Source organism: Elephantulus edwardii, unplaced genomic scaffold (assembly GCF_000299155.1).
Source record: "Elephantulus edwardii isolate Elephantulus edwardi_28Jun2011 unplaced genomic scaffold, EleEdw1.0 scaffold00090, whole genome shotgun sequence".
Classification (NCBI taxonomy): domain Eukaryota; kingdom Metazoa; phylum Chordata; class Mammalia; order Macroscelidea; family Macroscelididae; genus Elephantulus; species Elephantulus edwardii.
Genome location: NW_006399840.1, coordinates 11206401 through 11230795, shown reverse-complemented (window position 1 = coordinate 11230795; position 24395 = coordinate 11206401). Strand labels below are relative to the sequence as shown.

General features: G+C 39.3%; 1 protein-coding gene across 1 annotated transcript in view; it reads right to left on the bottom strand.

Moving 5' to 3' along the window:
- Nucleotides 1–22979, bottom strand: part of RRP15 (ribosomal RNA processing 15 homolog (S. cerevisiae)) — a 51170-nt gene extending 28191 nt beyond the window's left edge. Inside the window, exons 1-3 of the mRNA XM_006890574.1 lie at nucleotides 22835–22979; nucleotides 4250–4524; nucleotides 261–358 (exon numbers count right to left, since the gene is read on the bottom strand). Coding sequence (XP_006890636.1) covers nucleotides 261–358; nucleotides 4250–4524; nucleotides 22835–22979 — 518 coding nt within the window. The remainder of the gene's footprint in view (nucleotides 1–260; nucleotides 359–4249; nucleotides 4525–22834) is intronic.
- Nucleotides 22980–24395: the final 1416 nt, after the last annotated feature.

The following is a 24395-nucleotide window of genomic DNA, read 5'->3' as shown; positions in this document are numbered from 1 at the left end:
TTAGATAACCACCACAACAGAGGCCGGAATACCCTGTTCCTGTGATCATGAAAACACGATCTGGAAGAGCTTCATACTGAATATTCACTTAGCACATGAGATCTGCAAATTCTTTAGCTGATTACAGTATTGACTAGACAGGCTTAGATAGAAATCACTTGGTCCCAAAAGGCAGGTGTAAGATTCAAATGCAACAAGAAACACATCATGATCAAAGCTTTACTACACTTATTTTTTAAAGGGCAAAATCACTGTCTTACCTTGTTGCAATCCTCTGGAGATTCCTCTCTGTTTCTTTGTCTTTGACAGCATCTGGCTTTACTCTGCACATCATTTCCCACTCCCGCTTCTTATCAAGCTGTGTTATAAATATTGTAATGTGAAAGAATATTAGGTATTTTTGAAAGTGCAGCATACTTTGATATGATACTCTGTGAAAGGACAAAGGTAATAAATCATTCCGGCTTAGTTTGTCACTGAGACTTTCAAAGAATCCAGTTTTGGGGGTGCAGCTCAGGGAGTCTGTGGTTAGACTTGGCGTGCCATGTGAGAGGCACCAAGTGAGCTTCTGTCAGGTCGGACAGCAGGAATCTGGAGAGCTGCCAGCATTTCAGTCAGGCAGTACACGGCAAGGGTCTGAGAGGGCCACATGTTTGACAGCTACATCACCAGATAACCACAGCTAAGACTCCTAACTACTTACTGTTCTGGTAACTCTAAGTTTGAGTACTTTTTATTTTCAGAAAATGACTTCTTTAGCAACCAGAATTATTAAAAATGTCTATCTACTTTTAAAGGAACAGCATCAAATCCAAGTTCTGTATGTCCAGGATAGGGTGGAGTTCAGATCCACTTATGTCACAGTCGATTCAAGGACACTTAATAACAGTATCTTTATTTACAGCAAATAAAGGTAATTTGTATCTTTTCTTGCCGCCCATCTGACTAATGTAGCTGTCATATAAAGCATTTTAGTCACAAACTAGAGCCGAAAGCAGAGAAAAGGGAAGTGCAAAATAAGAAAGAAAATCCTAAAGACAAAATAATCTAGCTCAAAATTGTATTCTGCAGTATCCACATTCCATGCATCTGATAAGATAAATAATTTCTCTGGGCTCCCTTCTTAAGTCATTATGTCACAATTATCAAATATATTGAATACAATGATTAAGGATGACAGAAGACGAATCGATGCCTTTGAGTTGTGGTGCTGGAGAAGAATCTTGAACATACCATGGAATGCCAAGAGAATAAATAGGTCTGTCTTGGAGAGGGTGAAACCAATTTTCTCGAAGCTAGGATTTTGAAGCTCACTACTTTGGGCACATGGCCAGGAGGAAGCTGTCTGTCATTGGAAAAGGACATCATGCTTGGAAAGGTGAAGGGGTAGTACAGGAGAGGAAGACCTCAGATAAGAGGAGTTGATACAGTAACTGGGGCAATGGGAATAAGAGTGTCAGCATCAGTGAGCCTGGCTCAGGACAGGGCAGGATTCAGAACTGTTGTACATAGGGTAGCTATGAGTTGCAGTCAACTTGATGGCACACAGCAAAAACAACAACTAATCACAAGAAGTTGGAAAGCACCAAAATATTAAGAAGGGCCAGTGAAAATGTTTCCTTTTATCTCCTCATTTTCTCCACTCATGTATTTCTCATTTTGTATTAATGAAAATATTCACAAAGTAAATAAAATTCGTATTCTTAGTATAAGGATTAGTGTGATTGCTGAGTAACAGCTTTTCTCCAAATCAGATAACTGATTTTAATGATCATAAAATTCACTGTCATAGTAATTCAGACTATTCCATTAAAATAAATTAATTTCAAACAGTCCTGCCAAGCCAACGACACATGGTTCAAATTCACCGGCCAGTCTGCAGGAGAAAGACAATCTCCTCGTCTCTGATTTACAGCCTTTGAAAACTTGCTGGAGGCTGAGCTATTAATCAGTTCTAACTCAACAGCTTATATACAACAATAGCACAGTACTCAAAGAAGAATAGACAGTAGTAACCTTACAATGTTTTGTGGTTTGTTGAGATGTTTGGTTTGTTTTTTTTTTCTTGTTTATTTCAAAAGGTACTTTTATAGTTATAATTAGAAATATAGTTGATATACTAGAAACTCTAAATGAGAACATTAAGAAATAATGAGAATTTATGTAGACTCTACTTACAAATGTACACAAACTGAAATCAATGCTACTTCAATCAAATTGATTCTCGGAGCAACCTTGCAGAACAGAACAGAACTGCTCCACAGATTTATCAAGACTGTGAATCTTTACAGTAGAATGTCTAATGTTTCTCCCTCAGAGTAACTCAGGCTCACATCACTGACCTCTCAGCTAATAGCGTAGTATTTTATCCACTGTGCCACTATGGCTCCTAAAATATATGCAAAGCGCATTTGTATTTGCTCTGACATGTTTCTGGCATACATTTTCTTGCAGGCTTACATGTACACTATATATGTACAGTCTCTAACATCTGAAGCTGTGGCTTAGAACAAAGTTAGAAACTTTTTCCTCTCAGCGTCAAAATGCCTACAATTGTACTACTTGAACTGGAGAATATGAAAGATTTTTTTTAAAAAAAAAACAAAAAGCCTTTTCTAGCTTTCTAAATAATAAAAAAGATTAAATAATAATAAAAACTCATCACTAAGTTTTAGAGACACAATTGATCTTTAAGTACAATGAGAAGAATGGATTACTAATAGAGTACAGTCTATTTCCCAGAGCAATGCTTGAAAAGTTCTACCTTTCTATTACCTTTCACACAGAGCAACCAATATTAGGAATAAAGAAATATTAATCTTTAGACAAGAGGATGGTGAATATAAAAGGAAATACATGACAGTTCAACTTTATTTTTCTTTTATTCCTCAGGCATGTTGTCAGGAGGGGCCAGTCTATGGAGAAGGACATCATGCCATCATGCTCAGAAAGGCGGATGGTCAGTGTCAAGGTAGGAGCCCCTCAACAAGATGAACTGACACCGTGACTGAAACAACAGGTTCAAGTATGTCAGAGATGGTAAGGATGGTTCAGGACAGGACACGGTTCAGATTCACTGCTCACAGCTGACACAATGGCACATAACAACAAACAAATTGTTGCCTCACTTAAGAGTCATAGTTAAAAGTTAGTGTTAACATGTCCATGTGTGTCAAGAGTACAAAACTGTATTTTACAGGATTTCCAGAGGCTACTTTGTCAGAAGCCTTTCTTCCAAATCATCTTTGGGTGAACAAAAAACCTTCAAATTTTCAGTGAGCAGTTGAGTGCATTAAACATTTACATTACACAAATAATCTCCCTGTAAATTATTAGAAATTAGCACTTTAAAATTATATTGCCAATGATTGTAGATTATTTTTCTTCTTTTATAAAATAATACATATTCTAGTAACTATTTTAGACAGAGAAACGTCAAGTATAAAGTGTTTCCTTATGCTTAAAAGTCAGCAAATTCACATTTAACTTTTGAGCTTTAATTAGCTAACACCTATCAACAGAGTTATAAAATGCAAAATGAATTCAAATTGACCTAAAAATAATACATTGCCTTCAAGTCAGAATTAACTCATAGCTGATCTTAATTTTTGGAGGCTGTAAACTGCACGAGAGAATTCCCATCTTTCTCCTATGGTGGTGCTGTCTGAGTTGCAGTGCAACTCCCTATGGATTATGCCATAAGCCATCGAGTTTATCTAGTAGTAGCAATACAATCAGTTTACAGAACTGCAACCATCTCTTTGCTTGTGACTTCTACACAGATTTAAAATAGAAAACAGGTTTTCATAAAAAAGTAATTAGCATGTCTCTTAGAAAATATAAATACAATGATGAGTTTGAGACCAGAAAAAGTCAGTACACAGCAAATTAAAATATTTATACCCAGTAGTCATTGCCACACTTATAATCATTAAATTTTAAAAGAATAAATTTCCTTGAAATTTACATTTGTATTGCTTGGCTTTGATGATTAAAAGAGAACATGCTCAATGACATAATTTACACCTAACATATCTACCCTTACATAAAAAGAAAGTTTAAAAATGGAATGTAAATTGTGCAACAATGAATAAATGGAAATCTAAAGTCTTTGTAAACTCTCATTAAAATAAAAACAAACACAAACAAAAAACTGGAATGTAAACTGAGTAAATACTACAAAGAACAATTTGTTACAGATAAGAATGAGATAAGACAAATTAATCTAAAAGACAACTTGTAAACACACCTGTTTTCTTTTCTCTAGTCTCTCTTGCTTTAGCCTTTCTTTCTCCTTTTCCAACTCTTTGTTTTTGATCAGAATGCTGGGTTTGCTTTTAGGAGTCTTTTTGTTAAGAATTTTAGCCATGGCATCTGCCCAGCCTGTATTTGTCCCAATACCAGATTCAGCAGCATTTTCATTTTCTTTGTCACAGGGTTCATCATCTTCTTCATTGTCAGCATCTATTGCTTCATCATCAGGAGAAAAGTGATCCTCTTCAAATCTACAACTTCCTACAGAATCTATAAGCAGAAACAAATGAAATTGTAATACCCTAGATAGATGTGCCCAAAGTAATGACGTGGGACCCTTCATGAAGCTAGCAGCTTTATGTCTATTGTAGAATGAGATTTGTACAAGACCCACAGCTACAGAAGCAGTGAAGAACAAAAACCCCTTTATTCTACTTGCATCAACCTCCAAAGACCTGACCAAATCAGGTAGCTAGGGAAAGTTATAATGGCTGCAAGATCTAGGACCCAGGCAGCAGAAATCAACCAGACATCCCCACCACATCACAGCTATTTAGGCTGGTGACAGAGTCTGAGACATGAAGAGATTAATAAAGATTATGCTAAAACCAAGTAACAACAAAACCCTTTCAGCTACTAAGAAAATGGTACAGTACTATTAAACTAGCTTCTCTGATGATTTGGCAGATATTTAAAATCCTGAATCCTTATTTAAGAAAAAAAGAAAAACCATTTTCATTTATGTAATTCTAATATAATATTGTGATACTATTTCAATATTTTTATTTAATTATATAATGAATTTACTTATGTCTTCAATATAGAGATGATTCAATTATAAGATATGACTGTGTAATATATACATCCACTCCTCACTTAATGGTATTTTAAGTTTCAGAGATCAAGTTGTTAGTGGAAAATAGACATTATGTAAAATGTAAGAGGATCACATCAGAGCATAGAAAGGAGAATGGCTACATCTTTACATAGCTGCTAAATTCCATCACTGCACAACTACTACCAGACCACTGAGAAGCGGAGCCCAGTCATGCTGGCACCACAGCTTAATCACCATATATAATGGAAACTAAGCTCTCTATAAGAAGACAGAAAACTGATGTCTTTGAATTACTGTGCTGGCAAAATATATGGAAAACACCATGGATAACCAGAAGAATGAAGAACTGTATCTCAGGAAAAGTATAGTCAGAATGTTTCTTTGAGGTGAAGATGGTTTGTCTCACATACTCTGAATATATTACCTAGAAGAGCCCATCTATGGAGAAGGGCATCATTCTTGATAAAGTGGATCTGTACAAATGATGAAGACTCTCAATGAGATAGACTGACACAGTAGCTACTACAACAATGGGCTAGCTTAAACTTATCAAAGACTATGTGAATAGTGCAGAGCCAGGCAGTGTTTCATTCTCAAGCACTCAGAACTCAAGTGCACCTACCAACAATAGTAAATACAATGCAGAGCAGCTATAGGGAGTTATGTTGCTCACCTAAAAATAACTGTTCTGAATCCACCAGCAGCTCTGAGGTACAAAGATGAGTAATATCCTCCCATGTAATTTATAGCCTCTGAAAACTCAGCTCTGCAGGGTCAACTATGAGTCAGCTCCAACAAAACAGCAACGATTGGCTAACTGCATCAAAATAAAATATAATTTAAAGTAACATTAAAAGGAAAAAGAAAAAAGAAGAGGGGTCCTAAACATAAAGATTCCCTGATACTCCATACTTAATTCAATTCTGATATCCTCTCATTCAAATCTGAATAATCCATAGCCTCAAAACATTGTGTTTCAACTGCTCTGTATCTATCTAGGCTTTTTTGCTTTCTACTTTCTGCTTGTTGTTACTGTTACAAGCCATGAAGTCTTGAGGAAGCTACTCATAGCTGACCTTAAAGAGGGTTTTCGGAGGCTATAAAGTTATATAAATTGCACTGGGTATATCTGTCCCTTAGAGCTGCTCGTGCATTAACAGTGTTAAGTACTTATCGCTAGGTCAATAGAGCTCCCTAATTTCTGCTTAATCCACTCTTTGCTGCTGTCACTTCAAAACAACAGATTCTTTAACCCCAAATTCTGGGTGTTTTCTTTAGATAATTTCAACAAAATGTACACACTCTTACTATTGTTATAGCCTTTTTTATAATAGCTCAATACCATATCCAAAGAAAAAAAAGAAGCAAGACAGGCAGATATTAATTTCTATTCAAAATCCCTTGATTTTAAGCCATGAGTTAAGACAGAATTTCTGGAAAGACCTGACATTCAGGAAATGATTTTAAAACTTATTTTTGACATGCTGAAAATGTGTAAAGATGGAAAGAATATGGAGCTACATATTTGGTACTGTATTTCAAATAAAAATAATCTATAACTCATTGTTTGTTGCTGTCCAGTTGGACATATTTTAAAAAAGCGTAAAGGTCTGTCCAAAAGTGAAACTCAAAACACATGGATAAAAATTACATCTTTTCAGTAGTACCACCTACAGATGCTGGTAATAAGTAAATCTCTAAAATAGTCCTTCTAAAAAAGTCCTTTCTAAATGTGAAAAGGCAAGAACACTTAAAACTTTACATCACTAAAGAATATCACAGAAAGGAACAAATACTGCATAAGACCACTGTTAACAAAAATAGGATGAACATGGAAGGGGAGAAGAACAGGAAAACAATGAACTAGGTGAAGGGAAAGACTATCCGAAAGGAATGGAAGATGAGGCATTATATGTATGCCAATTAACAATCTGGAACAAGACAGCATTACAAAGTGAACTTGGGGAGGACTAAGAAGACAGGAGGAAAATGTGGATCAAACAATGAAGTCATACCCAACCTTTCTGTAAACTTTAAAAAGTCACAGCTGGGGAGAGAGGAAAGCAGAGAATTCCTGAAACTGCTTCTGGTAAAACATCAGAACTACAACACTGACATCTAGTGTTTTGCACTGATCAATTCACAAAGAAATTGGAGTAAATTCAAAAGACTTTATGACGGTCAATGCTACCAAGTCAATTCCAACTCCAACAGATCAAGGCTGTGTCGTATAGTCGCACAGGTGATTATCTTAGAGGAGTGACCTACTGCATTTCTTTGACAATCTGACCAACCACTCCAATTTCTGCTTTCAAATCCTAACTATCTTTTCTTCAGCACGTGTCTTATCCAACTTAACTATCACAATATGCGTTATTATGGGCAAAATAGATCCACAAGAAATTTTAAAAACATCATTTCCACCACCTGTACACACTTCATCAATATAAAAAGTTTCAGACGAATTCACTAGTATTTTCCAAAAGATGTACTAGCTCAGGGACTTTCAAGCAAGCATTTTCTACCAATAGAAATAGTGATGTTTTCTATAAATAAATTTAAAATGTCAACATAATAAGTTTTTCCAGCACAATGAAAAACAGGATTTACTTCTCAGATACCAAGGATTATCATTATGCAAATTAGAAGAACTGGTTCTTAAAAACTGGTTCTTAAACTGGTTTTTAAATATCTGCTGTATTCTACCAAGATGAGACTTTTCAAATTATCTCTTAACAGCTGGATGTAGCAAAGAGTCTGATGGCACAAACAGAAATCACCAGATAAATGATTCCAATTCCATTTCTCATCTTAAATTTAATTATAATTTTGCATTGTTTTAAAAGAGTCATATCTGACCTTAATTAATTCATTACGCTGACTCTTTTATAAGGCATGAGAGTATATTCTGAAACATCTATAAAATGTTTAAAGGCAAAATAAACAAAATAAAAATGTGAGAGTTAAGGAAGATGTTTGGGTTAAATTGTCTTGTAAAAGCTGTGTTCTAAAACCTAACCTCTATGCCTCTGTGATGATCCCAGATGAGACTGGATTTTGTTTTGTCAATGATAAAGTCAAATAGCTGGGGAGATAAAATTCATTTCATTATCATTACAAGTCAGCCTCAGATCTTGGTTATAACCCATATCCCATTATGTGAGGGAATTACCATGTACATGTGACATTTGACTTTATTTCAAAGCAGACACATATACTGACCCTTCATTAATCACACAGGAGACTGCTCATCTTTCTCCCATGGAACAGCAATGTATCTGTTCTGTATTTTTTAAAATAATGATACTACGAAATAGCTAAGAGGTTATAGCTAACCCTCAAGTAAGTTGTCAGAGACTGTAAATTACATAGGAGAATCTCTTCTTCTACAGAGCAGCTGGTGGTTCGAGCCACCTGTTTGGGTTGGCAGTACAAGTCTCTTCTGTCCTATGCTTTTCAATATAATGATATATTGATATATAATTCAATATAATGATATATCAATATAATGATAATCATTAGCTAAGAGGTTCCTGGGTGAAGCAGGTGGCTTGTGCTCAATTACTAACTGAGAAAATGGAAGTTGGAATCCACCAATAAGACTGCTTCTATAAAGAGCACAGACACGAAAGCACAATGGAGCTAAGCTACACATGGAGTTACTGAATTGAACGAACCTCACAGTTACTGTGTATGGTCGGATAGGAATTGGCTCATAGTTAAACCTCTCCCCTAGCAGGTTTTCAGAGACTGCACATCACACGGGAGGAGACTGCCTATCTTTCTCCCTTGGAAAAGATGGTGGATTAGAAATGTCCTTGGGATTGGTGGTGCAATTCCTTGCCATTAATCCACCAGAGCCCCTGCAACCTCATAGCAGCAAATTTTAACATGTATAGAAAGCACAACTCAAAAACTCAACTCAGAACAATTCATTGCTGACCCTACACTGGATTTCCCAGGCTATAAATTACATAAGAAAAAGCTGTTTATATTTCTACCCTGGAGCCACTTGTAGTTGTTGTTATGTGCCATCAAGTTGCCTGCGACTCACAGTGACCCCATGTACAACAGCCCTAAACCCTGTTCTATCCCGTGCCAATCTTATTGTCTCTGATACACCTACCCCCATTACCCCTGCCACTAAATCTATTACCCCAGTCACTGAATCAATCCATCTCACTGAGGATCTTTCTCTCCTGCGTTGTCCCTCCAATCTCCCAAGCATGACGTCTGTCTCCAATGACTGGTCTCACCTTGCAACATGTCCAAGTTATGTCAGATGAAGCTGGAGCCACTGGTAACTTCAAATCAACAGAGGCTTGGCCTTTGCATTAACTGTACCATTCTCTACAGACTATACCAAGAGAGCGTCCCCGTACCAAAGGCTAGGTACTACAAAGCATTTTTACTGCAATTTCATTAAATCACACAACACTATTACAAGTTGCTTAAACTATCCTATTTATAGACAAGAGGATTCTGAATCTTAGAAAAGTTAAAAACATGACCAAAGTCACAATGCTAACAGGGTGATAAGCAGTTTGACTTCTGAGGTTCTATAAAGTTCTGAATCAAAAATTTATTAAAATTAATGTGCACTGATATATGTGAAACCCATACTTGGACCAGGAGGCAGTCGTCAGAAGAGAGCAAAACACTGCATGGTTCAAAACTGGGAAGGGTCTATGCCAGGGATGTGTCCTATCTCCATACCTTTTCAACCTATATGCAGAGCAGATTATTCGAGAGGCTGGGCTCTATGAGCAGAAGTGTAGCATCAGGATTGGAGAAGACTCATCAACAACCTGCGTTATGCCAATGACACAACCCTGCTTGCTGAAATGGAAGAGTACTTGAAGCACTTACTGCAGAAGGTCAAAGACTGGCTTTAAATATGGACTGAAGCTCAAGATTAAAAAAAAAAAACAACTTAAAAAAAAAACCCAACAAAAAAACAACAAAGATTCTCACTATTGGGCTGACTGGCAGCATCATGATAGATGGTGAAGAGATTGAGGTTATGAACAGCTTTAGTTTGCTTGGCTCCACAACCAACACTCTTAGTACCAGCAGCCAGGAAATCAAAAGATGAATTGCACTGGAAAAGTCTGTTGTCAGAGACCTCTCCAGAGTACTAAAAAGCAATGATGTAATTCTGGAGACTAAGGTGCACCCGATCCAGGCCATGATCTTTGCAATTCCTTACTATGAATCAGAAAGCTGGACAATGACTAAGGATAATAAAAGGAGAATTGATGGTTTTAAACTGTGGTGCTGGAGAACAGTATTGAATACTATGGACTGGTTGTTGTTGTTGTTGTTGTTGTTATGGGCCGTCGAGTCGCTTAGAACAAAAAGGTTCATCCTAGAGAGGGTGAAATCAGGCTGTTCCTTGGAGGCAAGGATTCTGAAGCTTCATCTGACATACTTTGGGCATGTTGTAAGGAAGGACCAGTCCTTGGAGAAAGACATCATGCTTGGGAGGTTGGAGGGCCAGCACAAGAGAGGAAGATCCTCTATGAGATGGTTTGATTCAGTAACTAGAGTTATGGGGGTAAGTTTGTCAAGAGACAATAAAGTTGGCATGGAATAGAGCAGGGTTCAGAGCTGTTGCACTCAGGGCCATTATGAGTTACAACTGACTCGACAGTATATAACAACAACAACAACAACAACAACTCCAAAACAATGTGCACTGAACTAATGAGACTTCCATTGAATACTTCTAACGTTCTAAACATATTTTAATAAAACTTAAAACAAGAAAGAATTTCTAAGTTTCCGTTAACCAGAAAAGTCCATTTTGGCTCTTTCCAATTTTACATAAATGGAGCTCTGTTGGCCTAGTGGTAAGAAGCTGCACTGGAAACCCAAAGGCACACAGTTAGAATCCACCAGCTCTACCACATGAGAAATATAGGCAATCTCCTCCAGTGCATAATTGCGTCTGAAAACCTGACAGAGGGTCAGCTACAGATCAGTTTCAACTGGATGGTATACAACAGCTACAACAATAATATACATATCCCTAGAAAGCTCTGGTGGCCTATTAGTAATGAGTCGCACCAAAGGCATGCATTTCAAACTCACCAGCAGTTCTGTAGGAGAAAGATGGACACTCTCCTCCTGTATGTCTTATAGCCTCTGAAAACCCACCGGAAGGTCAGCTATGAGTCAGATCCAACTCAATGGCTCATAACGATGACAACATATATACATCCTATTTACGAAAAGTTCTCTGATATAATTATTTCCTATTCTAGTGTAAATCTTTTGTTTTATAGACTTACCTTTGAAAAACTTAAGTCATCCTAGGTTTCCATAAAAATGACTGAAAATAAACTTAAAATGCTCTCATGGGACTCTACTATCAGATGCTATTACAAGTGCTATTTGAACAAACCAAAGCAGATAGTGCCTGGAAATAGTCTGTTTCCTGCAGTCTGTCCTATAAATTGCTAAACCACTCAAGTAGGACTATGATATACTTTATTTCTTAGGCACATTCTTTTGCTATTTTAAGTAACTTACATGATAAAGGAGGTTATAAGCTACAGTTTGATGAAAAGCACATTTATCTGCTAGGTTATTATATCTTAAGCTTTGTAGTTTATCAAAATGAAGGGAAACCTCCCAGGATCTTCTAAACTGAACTGTTATCAAGTGGCGTGTCAAAAGTACATGGTCATTTTTCACATATGTGTCCACAACAATCCGGGCTTTTTAACTGTCCAGAAAACATGAAACTACAATTCCTCCCTAAGAGTTCACAGTTACAGAGCACAATCTATGAGGGAGGGTAAATCAAACCATGGCATTTAAAGATGGTCAAGGCTTGTTCATCTGAACTGATTTACTGACTACAGAAGCTTTTATTTTTTTTAAACCAAAACCAAAAAAACCCAACTGCAAAGCTCAAGAACCAAGTTAGCACTGGGTATAAATCCCCAACAATGTATCAATTCAATAAGTCTGAGTTTAAGGACAAGTCAGAGGTAGGATACATCATTCTCCCACTTAGAATGGTAGAGATGATTTATATAAAGTGTCCTAGCTCTGGTGTCATACTGCAAAAAAGCTGCGCTACAATCCCAAAGGCACAAAGATAAAAGCTGCCAGCTGTTCCATGGGAGAAGGATGAACAATTTCCTTCTGCTCAATTAACTGTCTCCGAAAACTGCTGGAGAGTCAGCTATGGGTCAGTTCTGACTTGAAGGCATAAAACAAGAAGTCACATGATGGTCTGTTACTAATCAAAGACCAGTGGTTCAAATTTACCAGCTGCCCCACAGGAAAAACACATGATTATCTGCTTCCACAAAGATTATGTCCAATTTCCTAATGGAAACCCAATAGGAAAATTCTACTCTGTTCTACAGGATTAGTATCAGTCAAAATGTGACTTGACAGCAAGAGGTTTTTCATTTATTCACCAAAAAGTTTCCTTTTGGTTTTATCTAAAAATACAAACTTAAGCACGAAGTATGGTCTGTATTGAATACTGCAATCCACTGAATTGGCCCCACAGAGTTTACAAGGCCGTAATCTTTACACCTTCCTTACAGCAGCAGGTAACAAAAGCCATTCTTTCAGTTAGCAGTCCAGTGTTTTAAGTACTGTGCCACCTGGGCTCTTTACTATATTTAAACCTCTAACAAAACATCAATTCAACAGCATAGTATTTAGAAGATAACTGGGTAAAGGGGTCATCTTCCCCTTATGAATGCTTCCACGTATCTCAGATATGTGAGATTTCACTACTATGAACAAGTTTCTGAGGGACTCAATTTTGTAACCAATATGTCATTTTAAAATATATATATGTGCCTCTAGAGCAGTAAACTGAAAGCTGTGGGGAAAGGGAGAAAAGAGCCCCCACCCAAACATCAGCCAATCCTGTATCACCCTGTTTTCGCGTGCCTTCCTGTGAATCAGCCAATCCTGTATCACCCTGTTTTCGCGGGCCTTCCTGTGAATCAGCCAATCCTGTATCACCCTGTTTTCGCGGGCCTTCCTTTGAACCAGCCAATCCTGTATCACCCTGTTTTCGCGCCCTTCCTGTGAACCAGCCAATCCTGTATCACCCTGTTCTCGCGGGCTTTCCCCTTTAAATAGGCAGGACAGCCCAGAATCGGGGCCGCGGCCATCTTCCCTGTTGTATGGGCATGGTTTGGAACGCGGCCCGGATTCGAATCTGAAATAAATTCCCTCTTGCCCTTGCATCGGTGTCGGCTCCTTGGTGACTTGGGGGGAACTGGATTTGGGGTATAACATTTCAAATCCTATTCACTCATTCATTGCCATTAAGTCAGAAAAAACAACTCATACCTGTCCTGTCAGTAGGTTTTCAGAGGCAATAGTGCAAAAGGTCATTACGAAGACATAGGAGGAAAAAAAGACCAAAATGAGTGTCAGAAGAGACTCTGAAAATTGCACTAGAGTGCCGAGAAGCCAAAGCAGAAGGAAGAAGTCACGATACTAAAGAGCTGAATAGAAGACTTCAAAGGACAGAATGGGAAGACAAACTAAAATATTACAATGAAATGTGCAAGGAGCTGGAGTCAGAAAACCAAAAGGCCTGAACTCTCTCAGCATTTCTTAAGCTCAAAACACTTAAGAACAAATACAAACCTTTAGTTGCTATACTTATGGATGCTTTGGGAAGAATATTAAATGATCCAGGAAATATTAAAAGAAGATGGAAAGAATATACAGAGTCACTATACCGAAAGGAATTGGCAGACACAGAAAAATTTCACGAAACAACATATGAGCAAGAGCCTATGGTGAAGAAGAAAGAAGTTCAAGTTGCTTTGAAGGAACTGGCAAAATATAAGGCCCCAGGAATAGATGGCATACCAATTGACATATTTAAACTAACAGATGCTGCCCTAGATGTACACGCCAAGCTGTGTCGAGAAATCTGGACAACAACCACTTGGCCAACTGACTGGAAGAGATCTATACTTTTTCCCATTCCAAAGAAAGGTGACCCAACAGTGTGTGGAAATTATCGAACAATATCATTGATACCACATGAAAGCAAGATTCTGCTAAAGATTATCCAAAAACGACTGGAACTGCACATCAGCAGAGAGCTGCCAGAAGTCCAGGCTGGATTTAGAAAGGGTTGTGGTACAAGAGGTATTATAACTAATGTTAGATGGATCTTGACTGAAAGCAGGAAATACCAGAGGAATGTCTACCTGTGTTTTATTGATTATGCAAAGGCGTTTGTGTGGTTCTCAACAAATTGTGGCTGACTCTAAGAAGAATGGGAATCCCAGAACACTTGACTGTGCTAATGCAAAACCTATACTTGGACCAGAAGGCAGTCATCAGAACACAGCAAGGAAATACTGCAAGGTTCAAAACTGGGAAGGGTGTACGCCAAGCATGTGTCCTATCTCCATACTTTTTCAACCTATATGCAGAACAGATTACCCGGAGGCTGAGCTGTATAAACTGAAGTGTGGCATCATGATTGGTGATTGGTACAAGATTCCTCAACAATCTGTGTTATGCAGATGACACAATCCTGCTTGCTGAAACTGAAGAGGATCTAAAGTGGTTGCTGCTGAAAGTCAAGGACTGCAGCCTTCAATATGGATTGAGGCTTAATATCAAAAAGACAAAGATTCTCACCTCTGGCCCAATTGGTAGCATTAGGATGGATGGTGAAGAGATTGAGATTGTTAACACCTTTAGTTTGCTTGGCTCCACAATCAACACTCTTGGCACCAGCAGCCAGGAAATTAAAAGACATAGTGCAATGGGCAAGTCTGCTATTAGGGGCCTCTTCAGAGTACTGAAGAGCAATGTTGCCACCCTGGAGACTAAGGTACACCTGATACAGGCCATGGTATTTGCAATCACTTGCTATGCATCAGAGAGCTGGACAATCACTAGGGAGGATAGAAGGAGAATTGATGCCTTTGAGCTGTGCTGCTGGAGTAGAGTACTGACTACATAATGGACTGCTAAGAAAATGAACAGATTCATCCTGGAGAGGTTAAACTGGGATGCTCCTTGGAGGCAAGGATTCTAAAGCTTCGTCTGACATACTTCGCAAGGAGGGACCTGTCCTTGGAGAGGGACGTCATGCTTGGGAGGGTGAAGGGACAGCACAGGAGAGGAAGACCCTCTAGGAGGTGCACTTATTCAGTAAATGAAGTAATGGAGGTGGGTGTGTCAGAGACAGTAAGACTGGCTCCGGGCAGAGCAGGGTTTAGGGCTGTTGTACATGGGGTCGCTATGAGTTGCAGGCGACTCAACAGCACATAACAACAACAACAACATACCCACACAGGAGACTTACCATCTTTCTTCCAAGGAACAAATGGGGTATTTGAACTATGTGCTTTGGGGTTAGCAGAGCAACTCCTTACTCATTAGGCTACCAGAGCTCCCTCAAATCCTACTAAAGTATGACAATTCATCAGAAATTCAATCTAAGTCATTTTGTTGTTATTCCAGTTGCAATTAAAGACAATTTCTTAAATTTTATCTTCAATGATATCTGATAAATGGGGGGGAGTATAAAAATCACAATGAAATTTTTTACCATTTATTTAGCAAATAAAAAGATATTAACTCCACTGCTATGTACTGGCATGTCTAAACTGACTCAGCTCATCCTCCAGAGAATTTTTAGAGGCAGTTAATCACACAGGAGGAGAGTGTCCATCCTTCTCCCATGGACATATAGGAACTAGATGCCTTTGGGTTGGCAGTGCAATTTCTTACCACTAGGCCATAGCTGTTAACAAACTGCTATGGTGCTCGCCCTCACAATACATAAAAAAAAGCTCAAAGACAAATTTGAGAATTTCATTATCATAGAAATACAAGGTTCTACCTTTCTTGCACAATATGACAAGGAATTAAAAGTTGAAAGGTGAAAAATAATGTTCAAACAATAAATGAGTTACATATATGGGGTTTCTGATAAATTTAATTAGCAGCTTGATAAAGAAAATAGTTTTACAGCGCTGACATGGTCTGGCTATCTATCTTTTTGATCTTAAGTGTTTGCTGGAAAAGCTCAAGAACTGTAGTCTTCAATACGGATTCAAGCTTAACATCAAGAATACAAAGATTCTCACCAGTGGGCCAATTGCCAGCACCACCATGGATGGAGAAGAGCTTGAGATTATTAACAATTTCAGCTTATTTAGCTCCACAATCAACACTCTTGGCACCCGCAGTCATAAAATCAAATTGTATTGGGGTCTGCTGTCAGGGACCTCTCCAAAGTGTTAAAAAGCAATGATGTCAGTCTAGAGCTTAAGGTGCGTGATCTTGGTCATGGTCTTTGCAATTAATTGTTAAAAGAGCTGAACGATAATTAAGAAAAGAAGAAAAACTGATGCTGTTGATTTGTGGTGCTGAAGAAGAATACTGAACATACAATGGACCACCAGGAGAACAAATAGGTCTGTCCCGGAGAGGGTAAAACCAAGTTTCTCCTTGGGAGGTTAGGGTTTTGAAGCTCCATCTCACATACTCTGGGCACAAAGCCAGTCCCTTGGAGAAGGAAATCATGCTTGGAAGGGTGGAGGGACAGCACCGGAGATGTAGAAGACCCAGGATGAGATGGACTGACACAGTAATTAGGATAATAGGTATAGATGTGTTGGAGTCAGTAAGACTGGCTCAGGATAAGGCAGGGTTCTGAGCTATGGTATACAGGGTTGCTATGAGTTGCAGGAGATTCAATGGCACATAACAGCAAAAATAACATCTATATTTTAGATCCAATTAAAATTCAAATATGAGTCTGATACAGATTCCTGACATACGGTGGCACTCTTTAATGATGAGCCTTTAATTTGCACGCTGGTTCTTCAGATGTCTGAAGTCAGATTCAAAGTCAGCCTTTATACTTTTTCAGTGGTTATGGAGGTAAGACTAATTAAAAAATCTGCGTTATGCAGATGACACAACCCTACCTGCTAAAACAGAGAAGGACCTGAAGCGCTTGATGCAGACAGAAGGTCAAGGACTGCAGCCTTCAATACACATTGAAGCTCAACAACAAGAAAACAAAGATTCTCACCACTGGGCCAATTGACAGCATCAGTATGGATGGTGTAGAGATTGATATTGTTGACAGCTTCAGTTTGCTTGTACCTATAGTCAACACTCTTGGTACCAGCAGCCAGGAAATCAAGAAATGAATTGTATTGGGAAAGTCAGCTGTCAGGGACCTCACCAGAGTACTGAAGAGCAACAACGTCAGGCTGGAGACTAAGGTGGACCTGACCAAGGCTACAGTCCTTGCAATTGTGTGATATGCATCAGAGAGTTGGACCTTGACTAGGGATGACAGAAAGAGAATTGATGCCTTTAAGCTATGGTGCTGAAGAAGAGTGCTAAATATACCGTGGACTGCTAGGAGAACAAACAGGTTTGTCCTGGAGAAAGGTGAAGCCAGGCTGCTCCTTAGAGTTAAGGATTCTGAAGCTTTGTCTGACATACTATAGGCATGCTGCAAGGAGGGACCATTCCTTGGAGAGGGACATCATGTTTGGGAGAGTGGAAGGACAATGCAGGAGAGGAAGACCCTCGATGAGATGGATCATTTCAGCGATTGGGGTAGTAGGTGTATCGGACACAATGAGGTTGGCCTTTAATATGGACTGAAGCTCAACATCAAGGAAAAAAAGATTCTCACCATTCAGCCAACCGGCAGCATCATAATAGATGATGAAGAGATTGAGTTTGTTAACAGCTTTAGTTTGCTTGGCTCCACAATCAACACTCTTGGTACCAATAGTCAGGAAATCAAAAGACAACTGCATTGGGAAAGTCTGCTGTCAGACCTCTCCAAAGCACTGAAGAGCAATGATGTTAGTTTAGAGACTATGGTGCACCTGATCCAGGCCATAGTCTTTGTAATTACTAGCTATGCATCAGAAAGCTGGACAATGACTAGGGATAACATAAAGAGAATTGATGTCTTTGAGCTGTGGTGCTGGAGAAGAGTACTGAGTATATCATGGACTGCTAGGAGAACAAACAAGTTTGTCCTAGAGAGGGTGAGACCAGGCTGTTCCTTGGAGGCAAGGACTCTGAAGCTTCATCTGACATATTTTAGACATTTTGTAAGGAGGGACCAGTCCTTGGAGAGGGACATCATGCTTGGGAGGGTGGAGGGACAGCACAAGAGAGGAAGACCCTGGATGATATGGATTGATTCAGTAACTGGGGTATAGGTTAGGTGTCTCAGAGACAGTAAGAGTAGCACAATTTAGGGCTAATGTACATAGGGTCACTATGAGTCATAGGCGACTTGAAGGCACATAAAAACAACAAAAATTATCTGAAAATCTTCAGTAACCTGACAATTCTGGAAAAATTACATGAACACAAAAATCTGGAAAATGTCATTTCTCATGGTATGTCTTTCCAGAAATATCTGATTTCACCAGAGAAGAAAACAATTTTTATAGTTAAGTTCTGAGGTAAGCCTATGTACAATAGAACTACAATGAAGAATATCATACCTTTAAGCAAAGAATCAACCTGAATTTACTATTTAAATCCTGAAAGAAAAAGTAGATGGTTACATCAAAGTTGAAATCTGAATAAATACTTAATGAAAATAAAGAATAATGAAAGAGAATGCAAACTGTCAACAGTCCACAATGTGCTCTCAACTGTTCACAGACATGGAGGTGGAACTAACTCAAAGCTAATCTTCTAGTGAATCTTCAGAGGCCATAACTTGCACAGGCAGAGTCTGCTCATTTTCATCCAACAAGTCACTGGTGGACTAAAACCACCACAGGGTACAGCTTTGGCTTAGCAAGGAAATTCTATACAAACTAGGCCAGCAGACATGCCAAGTCTAAAAACTGAGACTACTCATTTAAAAATGTTTAAAGAAATTTGACGTGGCCATGGTATTCAAGTATGTAACCGTAATCCTAATACTACTTTTTACTGATTTTTAAAGTAGAAACCAATATTATCTTTCACCAGTTATAGTTTAAGCAGCAAGGCTGGATGGCAGAGTGTAGGAAAATGGGTTACAAGCAGTGTACATTTGTGCTCATTGTTAGGAGCTGTCAAGTCTAATTCATAGTGGACCTCTGCAAGACAAATTAGAATATTCTATCCTACAATATTAGCAGCTAGTAAATGGTTGACTGGAATAGAGTAAAAGTAAAAAGAAATTTAAGAGTGAAATAGGAAGCTTGTCGATTATGCTTCCAGTGGAAGGGGATGAAGATGCCACTCTCAGAGACAGGAAAAGTGATCCTGGGAAAGGAAATTAAGAATTCAGTTTTGTGTCTACAGAATAACTAATAGAGATAAATAGATATAAAAATTATTATCATCATCAATACTAAACTTTATCATAAATATAGAATCAAATTATTAGACTCAGGAGTAAGAAGAGCAGAGTAACAAAAACAGGACCTTAAATCTCTGAGAAGTATTATGGTATAATCGAAATGTACCTAACAAGTTATTTTATACTGATTTATTTACGAAGTTTGAATTCATTGTTTTTCACAAAATATTCTTCCCTTTCTCTTTCAAGCTCCCATGCATTCACTTGTGCAACTCTATGATTAACATCCCCCCATCCCAATCCCTCCTCACCCCTCTGCTTCCACCCTCCCTCACCTTGGATTCTCATGCTCATTCTAAAATAAGGGTTTTATACAATATTTGTCCTTCTTGGGAACTGACTTAATTCACTCAGCATAATGCCCTCCAGTCCTTCCCAAGTTAGGTAGTAATTTACAAAATCATTGCTCCTGCATGCTGTGTAGTATTCCATTGTATGAATGTACCATAACTTCTCATTTGTGGCTGACATCTGGCTGTTTCCATGTTTATTAGAGTGCTGGTGATACTGTGACCTAAAGGTCAGTGGGCCAAATTATAGACATGGTCATGCAATCCCTTAAAATATCTGGCTATTTAGCATGCAACTGTCTGCTCTAGCCCCAACTTACTGATTCAGAGAAGTTAATCAAAATTAGAAACAAAAGTTAAAGCCACTGTGCTTTGTTTATCTTGTTGCTGTTTGGTATGATACACCAGCAAGTCCATGACAGAAAAATTTTGCTAGTCTACTTCTATCAAGATTACACAATGGAATACTACGCACTAAGGAGCAACAATTTTGAAAAACACTACATAACTTGGGAGAGACCGGGATCATTATGCTGAGCGAATTAACTCTCATACAGGCAAATACTATATAAGACCACTGTCATAAAAAGTAAAGGATAACTAGTAAAATATATATGAGGACCCAACGGCAGAAGGGGTTACAGCAGAGGGGTGAGAATAGGTGAGGGTGAAACCACAGCTATTTTTGTGCAACAAGTGTTGCACAATTTAGTGGGTGGAGGGAGAAGGTAAAGGAAATGTGAAAGATCCTGCAGGGGCCTGAAAAGACAGGCTAATAACAACGGGCAAAGTCCAATGGTTACCAATTATATAAAACATAACGCATGAGAATAATTGTATGAACCACAATGGGAATGAAGAATAGTGTAAAACACAATGTATACAAACTTTGGAAGCAAATCAATATAAAAATTTTTTAAAAACCCAAAACTATTATGGCCCCAGAAACACTTTGAGACAGTTCTATTGTCTCCTATTGTTATGTGCCGTCGAGTTGTCTGGGACTCATAGCACCCCTATGTACAGCAGACCTAAACCCTGCTTTGTCCTGTGCCAGCCTGTCGCTGACACACCCACCTCCATTACTCCTGTCACTAAATCAATCCACCTCATAGAGGGCCTTCCTCTCCTGCGCTGTCCCTCCCTCCACCCACCCAAGCATGACATCCTTCTCCAAGGACTGGTCCCTCCTTGCAACATGTCCAAAGTATGTGAGATGAAGCTTCAGAATCCTTGCCTCCAAAGAGCAGGCTAGCTTCATCCTCTCCAGGACAAACTTGTTTGTTCCTCTAGCAGTCCATGGTATATTCAATACTCTTTCCAGCACCACACCTTAAAGGTATCAATTATTCTATAATCCCTAGTCATTGTTCAGCTCACTGATGCATAGCCAGTAATGGCAAAGACCATGGCCTGTATCCAGCACACCTTAGTTTCCAGAATAACACCACTGCATAAATTACCCAAAAACGACTATAACAGCACATCAGCAGAGAATTGCCGCAGTCCAGGCTGGCTTTAGAAGGGGTCATGGTACTAGGGATATTGTTGCTGATGTTAGATGGATCTAGGCTGAAAGCAAGGAATACCAGAAGAATGTCTATCTGTGTTTCACTGATTATGCAAAGGCATTTGACTGTGTGGATCATAACAAACTGTGGCTGACTCTGAGAAGAATGGGAATCCCAGAACATTTAATTGTGCTAATGTGAAACCTATACTTGGACCAAGAGGCAGTAGTCAGAACAGAGCAGGGTAACACTGCATGGTTCAAAATTGGGAAGGGTGTATGCCAGGGATGCATCCTGTCTCCATACCTTTTCAACAAGTATGCAGAGCAGATTATACGAGAGGCTGGGCTCTATGAGGAGAATTGTGGCATCAGGATTGGTGGAAGGTCTATTAACAATCTCCGTTATGCAGATGACACAACCCTGCTTGCTGAAACTGAGGAGGACCTCATGCACTTGCTGCGAAGGGTCAAGGACTGCAGCCTTCAGTATGGACTAAGGCTCAATGTCAAGAAAACAAAGATTCTCGCCACTGGACCAATTGGCAGCATCAGGATGGTTGACGAAGAGATTGAGAGTGTTCATAGATTCAGTCAACACTCTTGGCACCAGCAGTCAGGAAATCAAAAAGCGTATCGCGATGGGAAAGTCTGCTGTTAGGGACCTCTCTAAGGTACTCAGGAGCAACAGTGTCTCTCTGGAGACTAAGGTGCACCTGATATGGCCATGGTATTTGCAATCGCTTGTTATGCATCAGAGAGTTGGACAATGACGAGGGAGGACAGAAGGAGAGTGGATGCTTTTGAGCTGTGGTGCTGGAGAAGGGTACTGAATGTACCCTGGACTGCCAGGAAAACAAACAGATTCATCTTGGAGAGGATTAAACCAAGCTACTCCTTGGAGGCAAGGATTCTGGGGCTTCGTCTGACATACTTTGGACATGTTGCCAGGAGGGACGGGTCCTTGGAGAGGGACATCATGCTTGGGAGGGTTGAGGGACAACGCAGGAGGGGAAGACTCTCTATGAGATGGATTGATTCGGTGACTGGGGTAATCGGGATGGGTGTGTCAGAGGCGGTGCGGTTGGCGCAGAATAGAGCAGGGTTTAGGGCTGTTGTGCATAGGGTCGCTATGAGTCGGAAACGACTCGATGGCACATAACAACAACTGTCTCCCACACACGCACGCACCCAGGACATAGGAAAAGTGACCAAGTGCACCATTTCTCTTTAGCTCTTGGCTCCCTATGCCTCCTACTGCCCTCTTATAATATCAACTATTCTTCTTTTCAAGTTTTGCTACGTAGGTTTCTTGGCAGCAGCGTCAGTATTTACGAAAAGGAAGCCCGGAAACGTCTGATCAAAAGTATGTGAAAATTAAAAATAACAGCTGACAGCCCGCCCTCCCTGAAGACTACCTGCCCAAAGACTCTGACAGACAGAAAGTTGTTCGGCTGACGCCACGAGGAGTTAAAACCGACTTGCATCGAACCCACCCACTTGCCCAGCTCTCGGAGCACTACTGCATTACCCCTGGCCCTGCATCCCAGACGCTAAGATCACATCTAGTAAATTACCTCCGTGATCAGCAGTTTCTTTATCTTCCTCTTCCAGTTTAGATGCTGTAGCCTTGGCTGCCATTTTTATCTTTTTCTTCTTCTGTAGGGAGTTTTTCAGCTTTTTCCCTGCACTCACACATGAGTTCTGCACGGTCGCGGCCATTTTTCCACCAGCGGAAGTGTCACTGCTACTTCCGACAGCAAACAGCGCACGTTCACTCTTAGTTCCGGAAAGCTAAGGTTCCGGGGCGTGGTCGCCTGTCCAATCTGGGACAGGAAGTAAACAACTTTTGAAGAGAGATCTGAATATGTAAAGTGAAGTTGCTTACAGGGTAGGACAAAAGTTACTGTATGTACGAACTCACCTGATTTCTCTGCTACCTCATTTCCCCCCAAAACCCTCTGTCCAATCCAATATGACCCTCTCAACAACTCTTATCTGTCTGCCTCTTCTTCAGTTTTTTAATGCTGGTGCAGTATATTCTACATCGCGTTTACTAGTCTCCTTATCGCGCCTAATTTGTCGGGGGTCGATATTAGAAGCTACTGGAATCCAATGCAATACACAATACACAAGATCTTCTCAAAAGCATTAGATTTCCTTTGAAACAATCTTTTCAATGGTTTTCACTGGCAAACTGAATCTGTTTATGCCCTTAGATATTAAGATTTATTAAACAGACACACAGCCCTCTCCCTGTCACTGAGAGATCCCTTCTCCCGCGAGAGATTCTCACTTTGTTCAAACTCCAATACCAAGTTTTCGCAGCCCCACATTCCCTCCAAACAGGTTGTTAATAGACACGAGTTCCCTTAAAATATTGGATCTTAGGATCGAGTGAAACCAGATTTCATTCATTATTGTTCTGCCAAGGCCCTTGCGGTGTTTGTGCAGCTTCTTACCTTTAGACCATCATAGCTCCTTCACTGTTTTTTAGTTGGTTCTCATAACCAACCATACATCAGGCTTCTCAGGCTGTTAATCTTTGCAGGAAGAGAGGGCCTAACTTTCTTCAGATGACAGATTGGTGGATTTGAAGCTTTTACTTTTTGGTTAGCGGCCCATGCTTTATTCACTAATTTATCCTTTCTAACAGGAAAAAAAATGTACTTTATAGCACACAAACAAATGAAGAAATGTTCAAAATCTATAGCTCTAAGAGAGATGCAAATCAAAACAACTATGAAATATCTCATCTCACTCCAGTAAGAATAGACAAATTTAACAGAACAGCAAACAACAAATGTTGGTGAGGTTGCAGAGAAACTGGAAACCTTATTCATTGTTGGTAGGAGTGTAAAATGGTGCAACCACTGTGGAAATCAGTATGGCGCTTTCTCAAAAAGTTGCAAATAGAAATACCATTTGACTCAACAATACCACTACTGGGAATATACCCCAAAAAAACCATAACTGCCACCCAAGCAGATATATGCACATCCATGTTAATTATGGTTTTGTTCAAAATAGCAAAGAGCTGGAAACAACCTAGCTGCCCATCAACAAACGAATGGATAGAGAAGCTGTGGTATATGAAAAACAAGGGACTCATGAAATATTATTCAAAATGGGTGACCC